The sequence below is a fragment of the Parambassis ranga genome, chromosome 22 (assembly GCF_900634625.1).
Source record: "Parambassis ranga chromosome 22, fParRan2.1, whole genome shotgun sequence".
NCBI lineage: Eukaryota > Metazoa > Chordata > Actinopteri > Ambassidae > Parambassis > Parambassis ranga.
The window spans coordinates 11,512,303-11,532,162 of record NC_041042.1 but is presented as its reverse complement, the minus strand read 5'-3'; the positions used below and the strand labels follow the sequence as shown (position 1 = coordinate 11,532,162).

The 19,860-nt window shown below is 44.0% G+C and overlaps 1 protein-coding gene across 8 annotated transcripts in view; it reads right to left on the bottom strand.

Annotated features, from left to right (window-relative positions):
* Nucleotides 1-970: 970 nt before the first annotated feature.
* meis2a (Meis homeobox 2a) overlaps nt 971-19,860 on the bottom strand; it is a 75,598-nt gene continuing 56,708 nt past the window's right edge. For 3 of the 8 annotated variants that reach the window (XM_028395296.1, XM_028395297.1, XM_028395298.1), the window contains exons 10-12: nt 8,126-8,184; nt 6,484-6,594; nt 971-2,827 (exon numbers count right to left, since the gene is read on the bottom strand). In XM_028395296.1, coding sequence (XP_028251097.1) covers nt 2,526-2,827; nt 6,484-6,594; nt 8,126-8,184 — 472 coding nt within the window. In that variant the 3' untranslated portion in view covers nt 971-2,525. Of the gene's footprint in view, nt 2,828-5,932; nt 6,027-6,483; nt 6,595-8,125; nt 8,185-19,860 lie in introns of all 8 variants that reach the window. The other 5 variants (XM_028395301.1, XM_028395302.1, XM_028395303.1 and 2 more) reach the window with 3 other exon arrangements.

Below are 19,860 nucleotides of genomic sequence, written 5' to 3'. Positions count from 1 at the left end.
TTCGCACATGGGAGTAATAGCGATAAACAGTATTTGTAGGAGGAAAAAATATTGAAGTCGTGGATCTAAAAGAGCAGAAGTTTTTACTTCCCTGTGAAGGACAGAAAATATTTCAGCCGGAGTGATTGTTGTCATTTCTGCTTTAAGGCTGTGAGGTGGATGGCCGCGGGCAGACACAGGCAGAGAAATAGAGAAAAGAGAGAGGAGATAGCCTATCAAAGCCCATCTGTGTAAGTGTGTAAGTGTGTGTGTGTGTGTGTACTCCTGGACGACGGTGCCACATTGAACCGACAGGCGGCGCTGTAAAACGGCAGAAACGAGGACCAGACATGTTTCTCACTACAGCAGCAATTATTCCAGGGACAAATCATTACCTCTGTTGTCTCTGTGATTCAGTGAAGGGTGATGTATTTATCTATTCATTTTCAAATCAAATTACCCTTGCTATTTTTTTTATTGAAGTAGAATTAATTAATGTTATTTAATCTGCTTATTTTAGCCTTTTTGTTTGTGACTGTTACAAATTAAAAATAAAAGATCATTTAGTTTAATTTTGTCCACCATGTTCATTGTGACCTGGATGCCACTAGTTGTTTTTTATACCCCCTCCTTCACTGTTTATGTTTAAATTTAAAACCTAGGTATGTATACCTGCTATGGCAGACATGCACTGGTGTAACTATATATATGTATGTCTGCCATAGCAAGATGTATTTCAACCATAATATTAGAAGGGGCACTCAATACTTAAATGGTTAAAACTATGGCAAACAGAGTGAAGGAAGAAAGTGAGAACAGGTGTATTTTTATGACCATATGCAAAAAATAAAATAAAAAATAAATGTAACATGCCACAATAAACCCAATAAACAGATGTTCTGACCAATAATAAACAATTGTTTGTTTTGTTAAAACTGGATTTAAGACTCATTTAAGCAACACAGTTAATCACACAAAAATCTAACAAAAATCAAAAATGAAATATTTATTACAGCATTTGTGACTGAACACCTTTTAAACATTACGTCACAGTCCTCATACAAGTATTTAATGTATTTTTGACAAAGCTTAAGGGAGACGGCATCTTATCATCTAGTGAGGAACACGTGCTGAAAAAGGAAGGAATTCATGGACATACAATATCAATGCCACAGCAGATCTGAAACTAGCAAAAACATTCTTTTTCAATTGAGGTAAACACATAGAATATCTAACATGAAACAATTAATAGACTGAACTCTGTACGAAGTTTGTTACAATATTCTCTCAGCTTTTTTTCCCCCCAAAAGCATTGAGTTCATAATTTAAGTTTTTTTTCTTTTCTGTTCTTTTTTTTTTTTTTTTTTTTTTTTTAAGTTTTAGGTTTTTTGGTGCATCAACCATCGAATGCTTCTCCAGTGCCACCAAATCAACGTTTGTGTCAGTATTGTCCTTTATGGCAAAAGAATGTTGATCCGTGGATTGAAGAAGCGCTGCAGGATGTTGCTTTTCCACTGTTAAGCTTCCTTCAAAAGGCTCTTACCAATGAGAGTCCTGGGTACAAAAAAATAAAATAATAAAATAAAAATGTATAAAACCAACACAATCCAGTGCTTGGGCAATTCAAACAAAGATTTTTTTTTCTACAGGGCAACATTCATTCATGAACAAAAAAAAAAAAAAAAAAAGGAGAGGGGCATGACAAATGTTCAAACTGAATCTTCTGGAGAGATCCGGTGTCATTTAGCAGCCTTTTCCCATCATGCCCTGTTCTTATGTGGGGGGGACAGGACCTGATTGCCCTCTGTGGTTTGGAGCCTTTTTGAGATGTTCCATCTTCTTATTGTTTTTTTTTCTTTTATAGTGCTGTGCTGCGAGACAGTTTCTCCTCCAGGAAGGAGCACACACAGTGTGAGAGAGAGAAAAGGTTAACCTTTGATTCTAAAACTAGCTCAGGAAACATAAACCATGTGATCAACAAAAAAAAATGCACAAGTTTTAACTTATTTATCTATACTTTTATACTACAGTAGTTATAACTCTTGGAGTCTTTCTGTTGTTTCTTTTTTGTTTTTTTTTTAAATCTTCCAGAGTGATATTGTTTTTGAAGCGCGTCACATGAAAGTGTACTGAACGTGTTTATGATGGTGTGTGAGTGCGAAAAGTGTGTGTTTCTCAAGTGCGTGCATCTGTCCGTTCTTTGCACACGTGTACGTCAAAACATCCTCGTGTTGATCTTTACCAAAAGCCCAAGACTTTACAAAGTGTTCTTGTCAGCTTGGTCCTCCGTTTGGATGAAAGTAACAAAATTGACAAGTTTTTTAAAAAAAAGAGAAAAAAAAGAAAAAGAAAAGAAAAAAGAATTATCACAGCTCATCTGGAATTGTTTCTTTAGTGTCAAATTCTGGTCAAAAGGGTTTGTTTTTTTATTCTTAAAAATAGTCTCAAAATAGGATTTGTTGTGGGCTGCTGCTTTCTTTTTTGTCTTCTTTTTTTTAACGGTTTTCTTGTAGCTGCTGTTGTCGTGGTAGCAAAGTTCCCTTATACTATTGGGCATGGATGTCCAGGCCTTGTCCTCCAGTACTGGGGTCAATGGGAGTGAGCAAAGGGGGTCTCTGTGCAGACATGGTCATTCCCGGGTGTGGCGAGGGTCCTCCGTGCATCAGCATGGCATGGTGAGGGTGGTGGCTGTGGGGATGATCGGGTAGGTATGCGTGGAGCAGGTGTCCATGTCGAAGCTGGGATGGGTGAGAAGTCATCTGATGAGGATTGGCGAAGGTGGGTGGGGCCATGCTCATGCCCATAGGACCGCTCTGAGGTACGTAGTCCCCTGGCATGCCTGGCAGACCTGAGAGGAAAGACAGAAAGAGAATAATGTTGTTATACAGTCAATAAAACTGCTGCTTTGACAGGCTCCTTCTTCATTAACGGGTTTCAATTCAATTTAAACTCAACAAAGAGCTGAGCAGATTTTATGACACTGCGTCTGTGACTACAGAGCTTTTAGCTTCTGAAAGTAAAGACAGACATTATTGCACTGAGCTATTTTAGGCTATGGTGAGTGGTTTACAATGCCCAATAGCGTTGTGGTCAGGTCTCAGGTTGGAAAATGATCCTCAGTCATCCGCAGACACTGTAGTCCTGGAGGATGTGAGGAAAACCAAGCAGGCGTATTGATGTGGAGAAGTGCTAATACTTTTACAAGTGAAACAGTCAATTCCCCAGCTGAATTTAGTGACAAACCGAACAGGCGCTCTCTCATGGGGACGTTGCCTCTGTGAACATATTTGATTTAAGATCCCTTAAAGAAGTTAAATAATTGAGGACTCAGTTAGTGGTATCAGCGAACATTAAAGGCTTGTTTCCACCCCTGAATGAGAGCATGTCAGGCAAAACAAAGTGCCCTTCTTGGATGCATGCAGTGTGGGTTTTTGAAGAAAACAGCACCAAGGCAGAGTAACAAAGATAAAAAGGAAGTAGGGAGAAAAACAAAATAAAAAGGAGGAGGGGGTATGTTGATGTCCTTCAAGATGGACTCTGCTTCATATGTGTGGAGACCCCAGCATGCTGGCATCTCTCACACTGTGACAGGACCCAGGACACAGAGCTGGCTCAGCAGTGCCACTGTTTGGCTTTTCACATGGCTGTTTGTTGTAATCAGAAAGAAAAGAAATAGGGGGGGTCAGGTGGGGGGTCTGGAGCCTGGGACTGCAGTATGGGAACATGGCTGGTCTAGAGGCCTGGACCTTGGGGAGAGACGAGTGAGCAGGAGGTCCTGCTGGTGCCAGGGGGCCTGGGTCTGGGATTGGGTCTGGGCTGGCCTGCTTTGTAATGTGAACCCCTGGGGGATTAGAAGCTGTAATAGGAGGGGAGAGGTCGCTGCAAGGTCACTAGGCATGCTCACTCTCTGCATTCCTCCACCTTCGTACACTGCAATTAAGAAATTACACTGGAGGGCCCCGGTAAGGGGAAAAGGAGGAAGACAGAAAGGAGAGAGGGACAGCAAAGGCCAAGATTAATGAGCAGTCTCACTGGTTGAAAGCTGTACCATTCACTAATACTCCCTTTCCATGTCAGTTCATTTCAAATGCAAGTGTTTGTCAGAGAAGGTCTCTTAAAACCTCACTACTGGGGTCATAAAATAAATAAATCATTCAGGGTGTTAGGGTATGATAGGTGCCCTCACCTCCCTATAACCTAGAGCGGCTCCTGTTAAAAGGCCCGGCAGATGTTTTTGACGCTGTAAGCTGGTAATCTCTAGTCTTGTAAGCTGCAGTCATTCCGTTAAGTAGATCTGAGACCCCCCTCCCTTATTAACAAGAGTGGTAAAACCATTCGAAGACAATAACTGGGGACAGACCAGGCTACCCCCTCCACCCCCCACCCCCCACCTCTCTAGCTCTCTTGCCATCTTTGCATGCCTGCCTCCCTGTGCACTTCTGTTATGGCACAGCAGTCCTGCTCAATGGCCAGTCATAATTAAGTACCAAATATACCATATTGTGTAGCTGTGTAATCAAATCAAGAGAGGATAATATTCCTCTGTATTAAGCTATTAATGTAATTGGTCATGAAGCATAAAGTATGTTACGTAATTAAATAGTCTCAAAATTATATAGGCCTATATTAAGAATTAGCCAACCTGAGCAAATGTTGTCTCTGTGTGGCTGTTTTAGGGAACATTGCTTCCTGATTTTCACTTTTTTTTTCCTGCTGCCATTAGCAAAGACAGGAGGGGATGAGATAAACCGTGCGAGAGACAGAGAGTAACAGAGGAAGAGAGAGAGAGAGAGAGGAAGCAAGGAATAGAAGGGTGAAATGATCTTTGTCGGCAGAATTGCTGCTGTGACCCTTCGGAAAATCCAGTCTCCATTTACATATAAAGGGTTCTTTTAATCAAGGTAAGTGTTATTATATTGTGCCTCATTGGGCAAGGGAGTTTAGGTGTTAAATAAAATCTCGTCTGCCCTGCTGCCTTTGGGATGTGATATGTCTTGATTTTTCAAATGTCAGCACTGTGGCAGAATGGCCAGCTTAATCAGACTGCAGCCATTTAGCTGTAAAGGGATTGTGTGTGAGCGAGAGAAAACACAGTGACACAGTGTGTGTGTGTGAAAGAGATTCCTTCCCTTTAGAGACAGCGTGATCGCCTGTGTGTGCAGCCTTATAAATTTATCTCACTGTCTCCCTGCTCTTGTCTGCGAGTCTCAGGTCAGTCACTGGCCCCCGCCCCACCTTAAATCGTCTCCCTCCAGTAAAAAATAATCAAAACACACAGCCCCCCCACACACTCATTCCACCCTTTACACAGCTCAAACCAAACCCCCAGTGAAGGATCGGCCATGTCACCCACGGCCCGTATATCTCGCTCAGGGACCGTAATGTACTGCGGTGTTCCCGTCTTTGCATATAAGATAATTTGGGCATCAATCCTTCCACAGACAGATTTATGTCACTCGGAGGACAGTTTCACTTCTCCTTCTTTATCGCTTCACTGGAGCCTGCTTAATTTCTCCCTGTCAGCCCCTTCCCCAGGAGATGTTATTTTTTCCCTAAATGTCCAACATTTGCATTGGCTGTCCAAGATGCGGAGAGCGATGGTGCTGTTGTGATAAATAAATTTGCGCATGCCATGCCAGGTTTGTTTCTTCCCCAGTTCTTCTGTTGTTGTTGTTCCTGTTGTCTGGCGCCACAAGTCGGGTCCTCTCTGTCCCAGGATGGTTCCCAGTTTTCTCAAGCCTTCACTTCATCCTCAGCCGCCCCCTCCTCTACCCTTAAAGCATCCTCTTAAAAACAACCCTGACAGTTTGTTGCTGAGGAGTATGGAGTCAGGGCATGTTGTAAAATTATGGCCAGGATAAGAAGAGGTTGTGGTGGTGAAGTGAAAGGGACCCTAAGCCCCAAAGGTGTAAAAAAAAAAAAAAAAAAACAAGGAAAAGAGCCCAGTACTTACTTCCCCCTTTTTTCTTTGCGTTTACAAGATGGAGGTTACATGTAGTGCCATTGCCCATCCATGCCCATATTCATCCCCATTCCACTCATAGGCCCTAGAAAGAAGAGATAAATGCCAGAAAAAGGGTCAGCGGGAGATTGAATTGTAGAGAGGCCAGAGAAGACCCGCTAATAGACAGGATGAGGCTGGTTAGATTAAGATGGAAAGTGATAAGGTAGTATAAAAGGGAAGGTGTTAGGGATAGTGTTTTGCATTGCATCCCACAGATCACTTTGTTATGATTATTTGGTAGTGGTGAGCTTGATTAAAAAACAAGCAATACAGACAGTTTGGGGAATTGTGAGGGAACTATTATGAGAGAGAGGTGTTATTGCGGTGCACAGTTAATATTTGGGGACCTGCTCCGTGCTGAGGTGACCGAATCTCATGCTATACAGACAAGAGGTGAAGAAGTGCTGATCAGGTCTGTAATCACCAGGGGTCAAACTTGGTAAAGCAGGCATGGTGCAAGGGGAAGAGGGGGGTGAAGGAAGAGAGATGGTCCATCTTACCAGCTGGTCGAATCCCCATGTGTTGCTGACCGTCCAGTACGAAGCTGCCCATTGGTTGGCCCTCTGGACTGTATGCTGCTCCTTGGCTCACTGAAGGATCAAGAAGAAAACCTGATTGTAGTCAAAACGTGGACATGAAAAAGGGAGGGGAGGGGGGGAGGGAGAAGAAGAGAAAACACACCAGACAATCAGCAATTGTCCCAGCTCCAGCCCAAACATACTGTAAGACATTGTGCTCATGTTTGTGGACCACATTGACTGACGTGTGGCATGCAAACACGCATACAGTAGGTCCTTTCGCATGCAAGCACAAGCGCGCGCACACACACACACACGCATGTGGATACACACAGCCAGTGTCATTCAAAACCACACTCACAGGAGATACATTGTTCTCTTACAGAGAGAAACAGCAATGCAGTTTGACAGGATGAGAAGCATTTGTGCTGCAGAAGGCAGTTCACCCAGTCAATAAGTAAGCCAGTCTCTAGTGTAGAGAGGAACTTAACAAAGAATCTCAAACATTAAGATAATCTCTAAACTGTCAAATCATTGCATGTTATGATTGATTTACTTGAGTATCTGTCATGATACAGAAGACACCATAGCAACCAATTTGATCAGCAGCATCTTGTTTTGTTTACTATTAGCCTAATGGTCTTTAGAGACTGTGGAAAAGAGAACATTCTGGGACTGTAACAGCATTATCTTGGATAATCTGTAATTCTTAAAGATTAGAGTGAGATGTTAGTCATGCTGTGTTTGTAAGAGATTGTTGATTGAAACACGTTGGATGCATGCCGTCAAATATTTCAGACACACACACACATACACACACATATACACACACAACAAAAGCACAATAACTGTCGAGAGAGTCGCCCACATTTGTAAACGCATCTCATTTTAATCATGGCTCATTTTTGTTTGAACAATTTCCACCCTCAGTATGTGAAGATCCGTATAAGACGGTGAGCTTTGCTAATCAACAAAAACAGCTCTTCCCTCCCCGAGACAAATTACTTCTTTTTTGTAATGCCAAAGTCAATGAAGCTAAGGATGACTGAATCGCTGCACAGGATCACAGAGTGGCATGTTTACTCCTCTGTTTGTAATCTGACCATAACAGAAAAGGAAAATGAGTTATCACTAACTATAAGATTCTTGAAGAATCAGTAAGAGGAATGCCCCTTCTCCTCCTAACCTCGTAACCCTGACACTAGAAAAAAATTTTTGAAAAAGAAAAGAACCAAAACAAGCATTAAAAAAAGGAAGATAACTCATAAAATGCTCTTAGCGTTTCTGGCACTCCTCTTGTGTCCAATTAGTAATTCACAGGGAGAGTGCTAATATACCTCTCTCTCTCCACTTAGACTGGGAAATCTCCAATTAGAGTCAATCAGCAAACGGCCCACAACACCGCTGAACACATCTCATTGAGAAAATGGAAACAAGTGAAGAGGAAGAGGAGGTTGTAGATGTGATTCTGGGGAAGATGTAGATGTAGGGTGCCCTTTAAAAAAATCTGGGCTCCAGGCATGTTGAGCTTGCCAGTAAAGGATTTGGAAAAGGGTGTCTCCATATATAAAGAGAGAGAGAAGAAGCAGTACTGTAGATCGGCTTGGTTGTTCTGTTTTTTTACCTGCTCGATTTGACTGGTCAATCATGGGTTGTACTATTCTTCTTCTGGCGTTAATAAACCTGGAAAACACAAAGAAAGAGAAAAACAAACATTAAATCACCCTGCATTCTCACACGTAGAAAGATTCATCACAAGCCACCACAAAGACAAAACATGACTTAATGGCAACATTAGCCACTGAGTCCTTGAGAGAGGCACACACAACAAAACAGCAACAAACAAAAGGGCAATTGTGTGCTGACTTGGGAACCCAGTGAGGGATACTTTTAATGTTCCTTATGATCTATTCCCCCCTCTTTTAATAAAGCTTTTGATTACGTTGGGTTGCTATGGGCACCAGGGAGACATTCCTCAAGTATTAAGTGCAGCTTGGGCACAGAAGCACCCTCAACATGGCACATCTCTGTCTCGCTCTCTCTCTCTCTTCTCAGTCACCCCTGCAGCCCATTGCACAGCATGCACAGCAGCTTCACTGTACAGCAACCTGTATGCGCTTCAGATCTTTGCACTGTTATCATGCATTGGAATTTCAAAGTGTGATTTAGGTTTGCAAAATGTGACACACAAATGGTTCCTTTCATTGCACCCCATCCCTCCACCTCCTGCCCCCTCTGTGGGACCCCGACTCTAGCTGGATTGTAGGGGGCTCTGCTCCCCTTCCAGCTGTCTAGAAATGAGGACCAGGCATGGGCCACTCCGTGCTTTCACAAGGTATTGTTATGTCAGTGAGCCCATCAATTAGGCTGTCTGAAGTTTTATCACCGCCACAGCAGCGAATAAGTGCAGCTCCACAAAGCCTCCCCAGTCAAGCCTTGCTCCTGTGGCTTTTCCAGTGTAGAGCCAGAGGTCATGTGGAGGTGACTGCCAACCAGGGGCAACCTTTTTAACTTAGAACGGGATGCCTTGGGCTGTGTCAAAGACAAGCTGGCCACTCAGGTTAAGAGTGCTCTCCACCATTTTCCCTCTCTCTCATTCTTGCTTTCCTGTTTTCAGATTCATAAACTTGGAAACGTAGCGTGGACACAGCCGCTCGGGTACTACCATGTGGTTGATATTAAAGAGGGGTTTCAAATCACGTTGGAGCTGTCCAGCATGGAGTTCTTTGCTGGTTCCACAAAGCGATGGAGGAAAAAAAAAGGCCTCACCTCCCTCTCCTAACATACGGGCCACGGCACCATCAATACAGCTAAAGAACTGGTCATTAGAAGGAAGGGAGAGCTGGAACCAATTTGGGCTCCTAATCCCCCATGAAGCCCTGATACCTGCCCTTACCTTCTCCAATGAACTTAAACGCCTGTAATCTGCCCGGCTCAAAGTGACATGGTTAAACGTACAAAATGCACGGTTGGGAAAAGAGAGACGTGGTGCTCATTTGCCAGGGGGCATCCAGAGTGCAGGTACGCAGGGGTGCTGCGGGCCCCTGAGAGGAAAAAGATGAAACGCATCCATATGAGAATGAAAGAGAATGAAAGGGGAGGAAGGGAGTGCAGGAATGAGAGGAGTTGGATTGGAAATTATATGATTGTAATGCATGATTTGGGATTTAAGGGAGGGATGAGGATTAAGTTTTATTAACTGTGAAGTGTGTTTTTTTGATAGAACAAAGAGGACAGAGCATTGTTAGATAGCTATGCTGTCAGAAATGCCTGCAGTGCTTAAGAGAGAAAGCATCAAAACCAGCTGAGCAAGTAAACAGTAAGACATTCTTGGTATCACACCCCCTCTTTAAGCACAAAGCACAAGGCTTGCCAAAATACATGTCCTGCTTTCTCCCTTTTCTAGACACACCAAGGGGCTCAAAATCACAACCATGTGCATTCTTACCTATTCTGGGTCATAACCATAAACACGTAATATTAGGAATGTTCTTCCCAGGTGCTAAATTTGACCATACGGTTTGCAGTGACTGCAGAGGAAACAATTTACGTACTGGAGAACAGTCTGTATGATCAAAGAGCCATTCGCAGATTTTAAAAACAGTGTTCTTCATGTTGTGTTTTTTCCAGCTTCGTAAGGAAATGTTTAGCTACCACAGCATTTTTTTCTATTTGAAATGTTAAGTTTAAGTGTAAAAACAGCTAAATTCTGTGTAGACAAACATATATTCAAATATTTTCCCTCCTGAGATGGGCCTGCTTCTTGTCAGCATTCCCTATTGGCGAATTCCCACCATATCACACCACATAGTCACAAAGGCTCTGTTTTTGCAAGCTAAACAAGTTGCCACAGTAACGGGCGGCGATGAGGTGCACTGGAGGGAATGGGGGGTGGGGGGGGGATGACCAAGGGCCCCTCTCGTGGCCTTAGAGCACCTTTTATCAGTCTGGGTAAAGCCAATTGAGATTATCAGAGCCAGGCCTGATAACAGTGTTTTCCCTCGACCCGTGAGCTGCTAATGGAGTGTGCTTAGAACAACACAAGCAGGAATCCTCCAGAGATGAGGGCCAGTCAACTCGGATGGACAGTCAGATGGATGGATCTGAGGACCCAAAGCCCTGAGGGAGACACAGAGGTTGACCACAGGGACTCAGAATTCCTAAACCATTTGCTATGTGCGTGCCGTAAATCTACACATCGACACCATGGACATGACCACAACCACCGCCAGCGTGTCCGTAGGCTAACCAGAACACAGGAGGCTCACAGGGGACACTAGCTAAAAAAACCTCCAACCCAAAGCCCATGTTTTATTATCTACATCTGGTGGTCTAGCTTATTATGGCTTGCCTCTGCTCAGTGTTAGCACACAGAAACACACACACGTACACACACAGCACACAGAGTACCTCTCAGCATGGGAACTCCATGCTGTCTTCAAACAAATAATTAAAGGCAAGGTTAGGGGGTCGTGTGGAGGTCATTCATTGGGATACAGCACAGAATGTGTACAATACCCCAGGAGAAAGCAGGGCTGGTGGGGGCAGCAGTACACATGCTGTTTAATGTGAGTGACTGCTTTCGTCCAGCCAATAAGCCTTAAACACATTTTCAAGTTGCGTATCAAAAACTGCACTTGTGGTGCTAAGTACGCTTTGGAGCATGCATGTGAATATGTATGCACGTGTCAGTCAATATGTGTGTATTGTGCATGTCAGCGCATTCTTCACACAGTACTGCCAACTGGCCCACAGTAGCACTTCTCACAGACATGCACTGAAATGGTGTGAGGGATGCATGTGTACAAACACATAGATACACAGAAAGCCTTAAAAAACTATGATATAAAGTGGTACTTTTTACTAGTGCTCTGAGCGTTGTGGCTGTATCTGTCAGAGGAAAAAAACAAGCCCATATGAATGATGGAGCCAGGGCAGCAGGAGTCCACTTGACACAGGGTCTCCATAAGGCTGGATCAACACAGCATCCCTTGTTACTAATATCTACCCTCACACAAGGGGGGAGCTTCAGAGAGTGCCTCTTCAGGTGTTAAATACCCTGGCAAGCATGTACAAAGTTATGTTATGCATATAGAACGCATGTGAGGACTGTGTGCTTTAATTTTATGAAGTAGAGTCCTTCAGATTTATAAGATTTCCACCAATGCAATACAACATCTTAATCATAAAAGAAAGGGCTTTATAAAATGACAGAATCTATGGCAGATTACAGGAAGTTTGAAGATGTAATCACAAACCAGTCAGTCTGACTCAGTACTTTTTTCTTACTTCCTCATCTCAATCTGTCAGAAAGACCTTGTTTCTGGTTAACTGACTTGCAGCCACACCTGGTAACTCGCTCCTGTTGTCAGCATTCCTTCCCTGAGAAATTGTCATGCCAAACCACCCTACCCTGGAGCACAGCCAAGAGACAGGGAGTGAGAGAGAGGCGGGAGGGAGACGAGACAGAAAGAGCCTCGCTGTTTGGCCAATTGCTGCAGAGATCGGCGGAAACCCAGCCAATCAGGAGTGGGGTCACTTGTTTGACGAGTTTGTGATGAAAGAAAGAAACCGAGCCAGAGCCAAAATGAGACGGGAGAGAGAAACTGAGAAACACTGAACATGTCTTCTCCAAGAAATAAGCAGTAGACTGCTTAAGAGTGGACAATAATGGGAGGTGGCTTTCAAAGTGTGACACAGAAATTGTTGACAGTTTATTGCCTTCATGGCTGACCTACACATGCCCAATTTGGAAAGCTCATATTATGCCAAGTTTCCGTTTGACAGTCAAATTCCTGGGCCCCTGTCTGTCCGTCTTTGTGGGAAGATTAGATGCAACACAATCTGAACAAGAACGTGCTGAACTCAATCCATGATCAGTGCTTGCAAACACGACTGTCCTCTGGTTCCTATTAAAGCTCATTGCTTCCATACTTCCGCTTCAGAAGGAAATAAAGATTCCAAACCCCCAGCAATTGAGTCACAACTCACTGGATTCAAAGGAGGAAAGCTTTAGTTTGATCCTTTCCCTTCAAAAAAAGAGAAAGAAAGGAGTAAAAACACTCACTGTCCTTTGACCAGGAAGTGCATGCAAATTAACCCCGTGAGGAGGGTGTGTTTAGTATAAGCAAACACTAATTATGGTCCGGTCAGACACGGGGCAGTCTGTGGCTACTGAACCTCCAACACTGATCTACTGTAGTGTCAACAACAGTGATTTAATCAGCTCACATGGTCCAGGCAGGCCCCCCTGTAACAGTCTATACATAGTTTACCACCCGACTGAACCTAGTAGTATCTGTGGATTTATCATAAACTATCACAAAGGAGCTTTTCACAGACTGCCCTCCTCCAGGATGGAGATAAAGGACAAAGAGATAGGGAAAGAACGAGGAAGCTTCCTCAAGCTCATCCTATCAGAAACAGAGTTTCCCTTATTCTATCCGTTCTTTAAGTTAAAACAGGAGTCAGGAGACATACGCCGGGCGAACATTACCTCACCCCCGTGTTTGATTTAGTGCAGATGTGAAGCAGAGCAAGGCAGGATCATTTTTTAGGAACGTCAGAGAGGGCCCACGTTTAGGGCAGCCACTGTGTTTACATAGTTTTACCTCTGTCTATCTCTCCCTTTCTCCCTCTCTCCCTCATCCACAGTGCCCCCACATCACACCCCCTACACACTCTTTTGTCTGCCTCTGAAAGGGGGACTGTTTCACCTCTCCTCCATGGACTTTCACTGACCTGTTTTTCTTTCCCTTTTTATTACTCCACTCATTGCCCATTTGTGGCATCCCCCCCTCAACCCTATATGACTAACATTTGCATTGCTCTGTCAGTCTGCAGAAGTCATTCCTCTCTGAAACCCGGGGAGTGCGAGTCATTAGGACTCCAGTGGAAAATCAGACAAAGAATTATATATTTGTGTTGCAAACTGACAAGATTTAACGAGGAGCTAATTAAAATAAATCAATAGCACTGCGGCATGCTTGCTCTCTGTCTCCCTTTTCTCACTGATTCTCTGTCAGCACCAGAGAGGTGGAATACTGCAGTGTGGAGTGAAACGCGAGGCTACTGATGGTTTAGCATACCACCTATACATATAAATTAGAACTTGTTTCTTCATTCAAAAAAAATAAAAATAAAACGTCTGATACGAATACAGAATAATCCCAGAAGGAACAACAGCAAGACAATCAAACAAACAAAAGAAACAAACATAGACATCTCTTCTGCTATTTACCCTCCCATCTAACACTTCCCCCCTCTTCCCCCTGTCCAGTGAGGGCATGTCACCTCTGGGCCTGGCAGTCCAGCAGCCTGACCCCTACAGGGCGGGCTGTGCGGCCCCAGCTGCTGACTGTCCGTCAAACACCTCCAGAGCAGCGTTGGGCCAGGAAGACCACGCTTGTTGCCCCTTTGATCCGGCAAGCAGCAGCTGCTGCTCCACACAGCAGCACTTTGTTCCTCTGTCTCTTCACCACATTCTGTCCTACGGCACAAAAACACCGAATCCAGTACAGAAGTGGAAGGAGAAGAGGAAAAAAAATGTGGGGGTTATGGGGGGGGGGGGCTTAGAAAAAACAGTTTTTTCCCTCCCGACAACATCAACAAGCTCTGACAACGGCAGCGGGGGTTTTTCTTGGCCCCGACACAGCTTTCAGGCATCTCCTTCTTGATGCTTCACCCTCCCTTCCCTTTAAAGAGATATGATAGTTATTGTTCAAATCAGCCAGGGTGAATGGAATGGACTGAGGCCAAGCCTGCCCCAGGCGTCAACACACCTGTATGAAAGAGACCTTATTGTAGCAACCCAGCATGGCTAACCTGCCCTAGCTCTACCAGTTTTCTGAGGGAGGATGAAATCATCTCTTTTTTACTTTCTCCCCAGCAGTCCCCTAATATTTCCCTTCATTAACCTCTCCTTCCTCAGAGCGTGGCACCTCTGCCCTGGAATACTTTATTATTTAATTAATAGCATCACACCTAGACAGGGAGATTACAGGAAGACTTGATCCACATCTCTCTTGTTAGCAAGACCCTCTTAACTTACAGTTGCACCTCCTCCCTTAAGACGACACCTTATTAACGTGCATAGGTGCACAAAAGGTATTTTCTGGCTGCCCTGGAGCTGAGGGACTAACAGCTGTGTTTTCTGTTGTTTGAAGAACACCTGAAAACACCCAACGCACAATATTAGCTCCCGTCAAAGGCTTCAGCACATGCCGCATGACAGAGGCCGTCAACGCTGGAAGGTAATGCTCATTCCTCATAACCCAGCTTCTCACCTCATGGGTGGGTGAGGGCTTCCTGCTTTCATGCAGGGCCAACAAGCAATAGAACAGAGACTTACTGGCAGGCACACACATACAGAAATAAGCAACACAGAGAATAGAATTCCAAAACTATCATTACCCCTAGCCCTCATGAAAGGACTGGGTGTGCTTACAAGATCACCCCAATTTCTCAGCTGTAAAGAGTGCCACCTCTATCGCCCAGATTCTCCCAAAATGCCAGACCTGTTGGGCTGATTTGTGTGTCTCTGGCAGGGAGGGCATGTATGATCTAAGTTTTCATACATTTCTCACTGCTCTCACACAAATGTATGGCTTTTTTTTAGCTCTTCTACTCTTGCATTATCTTTCCATCTCTTATTTCTTTCACCCCGTCTTTGTCTCTTGCTCTCCCATCTTCATGCTTCCTTTCATTCTCAACCCCTTTTCTCTCTCTCTGCCTGGTAATCGAGTGAGAGATTCCATGACTCTGTGACTCCCCCCTTATTGTCAGATATCAAACAGGGCGGCTTTGTGGATTACCAGGGGAAGCTGATAATGACATGATAGAGGCGTGATATTTCAAACAAAATTGAGTGTCAATTGCCTGCATCGTCTAGGCAACACAAGTGTCTGCGCTGCAGCAGCCAGGCAGGAAATAAGGCCAATCTATTTCCTTTGCTTCATATCAAACATCTTTCTTCTCCCTCCTTTTTAAGACTGTAATGGTTTCTGCTCAAAGAGAAGAAGGGGCATGCCAAGAGCAACAGTTACATTCTTTAAGGAGCACACATACATGCTTTGCGAGCATGCATGTGCTGTACATGTACACGCACATTTGCAGACTCCTGAATATATAAGTGCATTAGCAGAAGTCAGAAAGCAAAGGCAATAGGATGTTGTATGGAAGGTGTCCCCATTTTACCTCCCCGCCCCCAAACCTATGTATACATGTTCTCCCTGCTCTTACTGCGACTTACTCATAGTGGTGTGCTGTGAATTTGGGGCAGTGAAAAGCCACAGCAGTTGAAGCAATTAAAAAATGACATCTATGCCTATTGAGTAAACTACTAAGATTCTCTAAGGCCGGGGTTTAGGTACCACTGCACTTGAGACAACTGGGGAGTACAGGACTCATTGTATGTGTGTGTGTGTGTGTTTGGACAGGGGTTCTCCCTCCTACTGGGATGTCATCATCTTCTCATCATTGTGTCTCTGGCATCTGAGTGAGTGTTTCCATCAAGCACATTTCCATGATGCGTCTGAGTGAGCGAGTTCAAGTCTAGCACATACAGTATTAGTGACCGCGAGAGTCATCGGTTAAATGTTGTCAGCTTGCCTCTGACTTCCCTATTGAATAATTAATCTGAGTTTCAATTGCACATAATCGCTTTGACATACATACGCGTGAACACACGGATGCACAAACACACATGTGCAGGCACGGTCAGTAGCAGAGTTTAGGGCTTAAAAAGCCCAGCAGCAGGCTGGTGATATAAATAGCTGTTGTTTGTGGAGGGGACTGCTGGCAGAAGCAGCACTGACACTGTGGAGCAGACCACAGGGACTCTGATGTGCCTGGTGGCCTGAAGCGAGCCCTCTGCCTCTCAGATCAGCTCTACCACTGACTGTGTACTGCTGTGACTGGCCTCCTTCATATGTGACAGCCTTAAACAAATACAACAAAGCTACAGTCAATTCAGCTGCAGAATTCAAGTCTGTGAACTGTCATGAATGATTCTTCATCTGTGGAATGTGGAACTTTTTAATGAAATGACGAGACAACAATTTGAAGACCTCCCTGTACGCCAGAGCTGAATAGAATAGTCTCTTATAGAGTATAACAAGAAGATGATAAAGCAGATATATCTTCAGGGGCTGCAGGCTGAGGCAAAAGGCTTTTCCACCATTCTCCCATGCTCACAGAAACTCCCAATTGAAACATCATCATCAGTAATGGGAGGAATAAATATTCATAAGGCTGGCAATGGAGAAACCCTAGATTAGGGTAATATACTCCTCATTGTTCTCCCTTCTTCCTTTCTCCTGCTCTTCCTCTCTGTATCTCAGCATCTTGTTATGCATGTTACAGTTTTGGCTAATAGTGTCTAATTCCTCCTGATAACTTCATCAAAGTGCATGTGTGCCTGTTTCCGACTGCATGCAGAGAATGTGGCAGCGAGCGGCACCGTTTATTTCTCACCTCCTCCAAATTGCAAATTACTGGGTTTGATACGTGCAAGCGTTCGGGCCACATTCCAATTAAGACTGTTTTTGCAGAGAGGCCCTGTGACCCCACCCCCTCCTCCCTTTCCCCCTCTTTCCTCCCTTTTTTCCTGCTTGGCACAAACTCTACTGATATCTCATCCATAACAGGCCTGAACTGGGGCAGAACATGGCTTAAACCAACAAAGGTCTATATTGATTTATAGGGTCTTCCATGATAGGCTTATTGGCCTACACCTCAAAGCCACAGAGGGCACAGGGCCATGAATCACAGCTTTATAGAATACACAATACAACAGGTAAGAAAAATACATTGTTGCATTGTTAAGGATGTGAATACAACTTTCTCCTGTAGAACATACGTTTATTGTTTCTTCAAGGAGACGTTAGGAGGGATCACTGGAGGTTATTTTGAATGTGAAAAAAAAACACAAACAAAGCTGAGCTTATTTGCATGTGGTTACTCTATATCCAAACACAGAGGTAGAGGGACTCCAGAGTGTGTATGAAGACGTTAAAGAAAAACAGAAAGAGTGAGAGAATGAGCATGCCTGGACAGAGAGAAAATACCTTTTAGAGGTTCACAGAGTTTAAAGAGCTCAGCCAAAGAAGGAGCTCCTGTCCTCTGTGGCTCCAAAACACACACACACACACACACACATATATACCCTCAAGGCCATTCTGTTACACCTGGTCACCTTTATCCCTTTTAGTCCCCTACACCCCACCCCTACTACTAACTACTAACACAAAAATATATACACAACATCCAGTCTCCTGATTCACATCACAAACACCGGAACCCTGTGGCTAACACACAGCTCCTCTGGCTATCTCCCTTAGCAGATAAAACTAATTATTGCAAATCTACTCTGTCAGGTTGTCTGATCCTCTGGGGCTTCAGTTTAATTCCCCCCCTCTGTCTGCCCCTCTCTCTCTCTCTCTCTTTCTCTCTCTCTAAGTCATAAACCACAAAAAGACCAAGAATCTGTGCCAACTGACCTCCAGAGTAAAAACATAAACAGAGTGACTAGCCATAAAGACACTTATAGCAGCACAGCAGCTGAAGCACATGGCTTTCTGTGTGAAAACAGACCATTACAAACAACTGCCAAAATTCAAGTTAGATTGACTACATCACTAATCAAATAAAAAAGCAGTGATCAAGCCTAGAAAAAAAATCACAAAAAAATGCATGACATCATCTCGCATGCAATCCAAAGGACTTATGCACCTATTCAGATGCTTAGTCCCTCTGTTGGCACTTGCCGTTGGCACCCATGTTAGGTTTTAGAGCTAAATAACAGGCCAATATGCCAAGCTTTCCAACTGCACACCCTGAAAGCCTGTGCTGAAACCATTCGTCCCAATGAGCTCTAAAGGCAAATGGAAGCTCATAAACAGAGACTTGACTGTATAGACTTTGCATTTTATCTTTCAGCAGTTTCCATCTTTTATGAGCAGGAGACCTCTATAACAGGGGGAAAAAGGGAGGGATGAGCAGGATGGGAGGACGGCAGAGAGAGAGTAAGGATGACAGTGAGGATGTTAAGAAAGAAGATGATGGCAGAAAGAGCAGAGGAATAAGAATGAGGTACAGGTTGGGAGAATGAGATAGAGGAGTGCTGGGGTCACAAATCTTGCTGCTATTCTAGTACGTGACATCTTCGCTCGTTTGCGGCTGCTCATTAACAAACAATACTGCTGTGAAATTGGTTTAATGACAAAGTAATAAAATTGCTATTCTGCTCACAGATGGCCTCAGGCGCAGGGAGATTCTAGCAGGCTTACTGTGGCTGCCCGTGTGCATTAAGCTGCTTGTTCATGAAAACAGCATCCTACACTTTCTTTCTCACTATCACCAACCTTCTTTTTAAGTTCTTTCTCTTCTTACAAATGAAATAAATTAACCTACTTTCCTCCCTTGTATTCTCCTTGAATTCTACCTCTCCCACACTCTCACCCCTCTTGCTCTCCCTCGGAGTCTCTCTCTCTCATTCTCTCTCTCTAGTGTATTCTCTTTCTCGCTCTCTCTCTCACCAGTTCTCACCCCTAGTACAGAAATTACCATCTTAAAATAAAAAAGGGAGGCCTGCCCACGCAAACGCAGCTCGACTTCATTTCAAACGCAGAGCCCTTGTTATTAAACGACCCACCAATAAAACCAAGCCGTTGAGGAATAAAAGAGCCAAAAGGAGCAGAGAAGTACAAAGACCTCCCTCCTCCCATCTCTCTCCATCTCTCTCTAATGCTTTCTCTGTAATGCCTCTTTCAGCTCTATCTTGCCTCGTCTGGCTTCACTCTCCTTGCATGCCGTCTTTGCTGGGAGAATTCCACAGCCTTGGAGAGTCTTGAGCTTGTAATGGGAAAACAAGTAAAAGGGCATTCATTTTTTTGCATGATTGCCCAACTTTGCCAGTTTTATTAAAGCACCACCTGTTTTTCATAACTCCAGACTCACACAGAGGTGGGCACTGGGTTTCTCTGCAGCCTCGGTGGGTGTCCTTGCCATGCTATGACCCAACGTGCCCCCAGTGTCTGCTAAAGTGGGAGCGGGCCCTGTTAATCACACCAAGCACTCACACACACAGCACATATAGTGTGAGTGTGCACATAAACACAGTGGCACACATCAGCTGTTTAAGACTCCCGAGGCTTATCCTGTGAGTAAAGCATGTGTGGAGATTGAACAGATATTTGAATCTGTAGCAAAACAAAATGAAACCTGCTACAACAGGGAGTCTGTTCTATTCTCCTCTGCCAATAATGAGAATATGTTTTTCCAAATGTGTTTCTCCCTCCAAAAGAGATAAAATGGGATTATTATTACAGCATCAAGAAAGCAGCCAGATCAAATGAACTT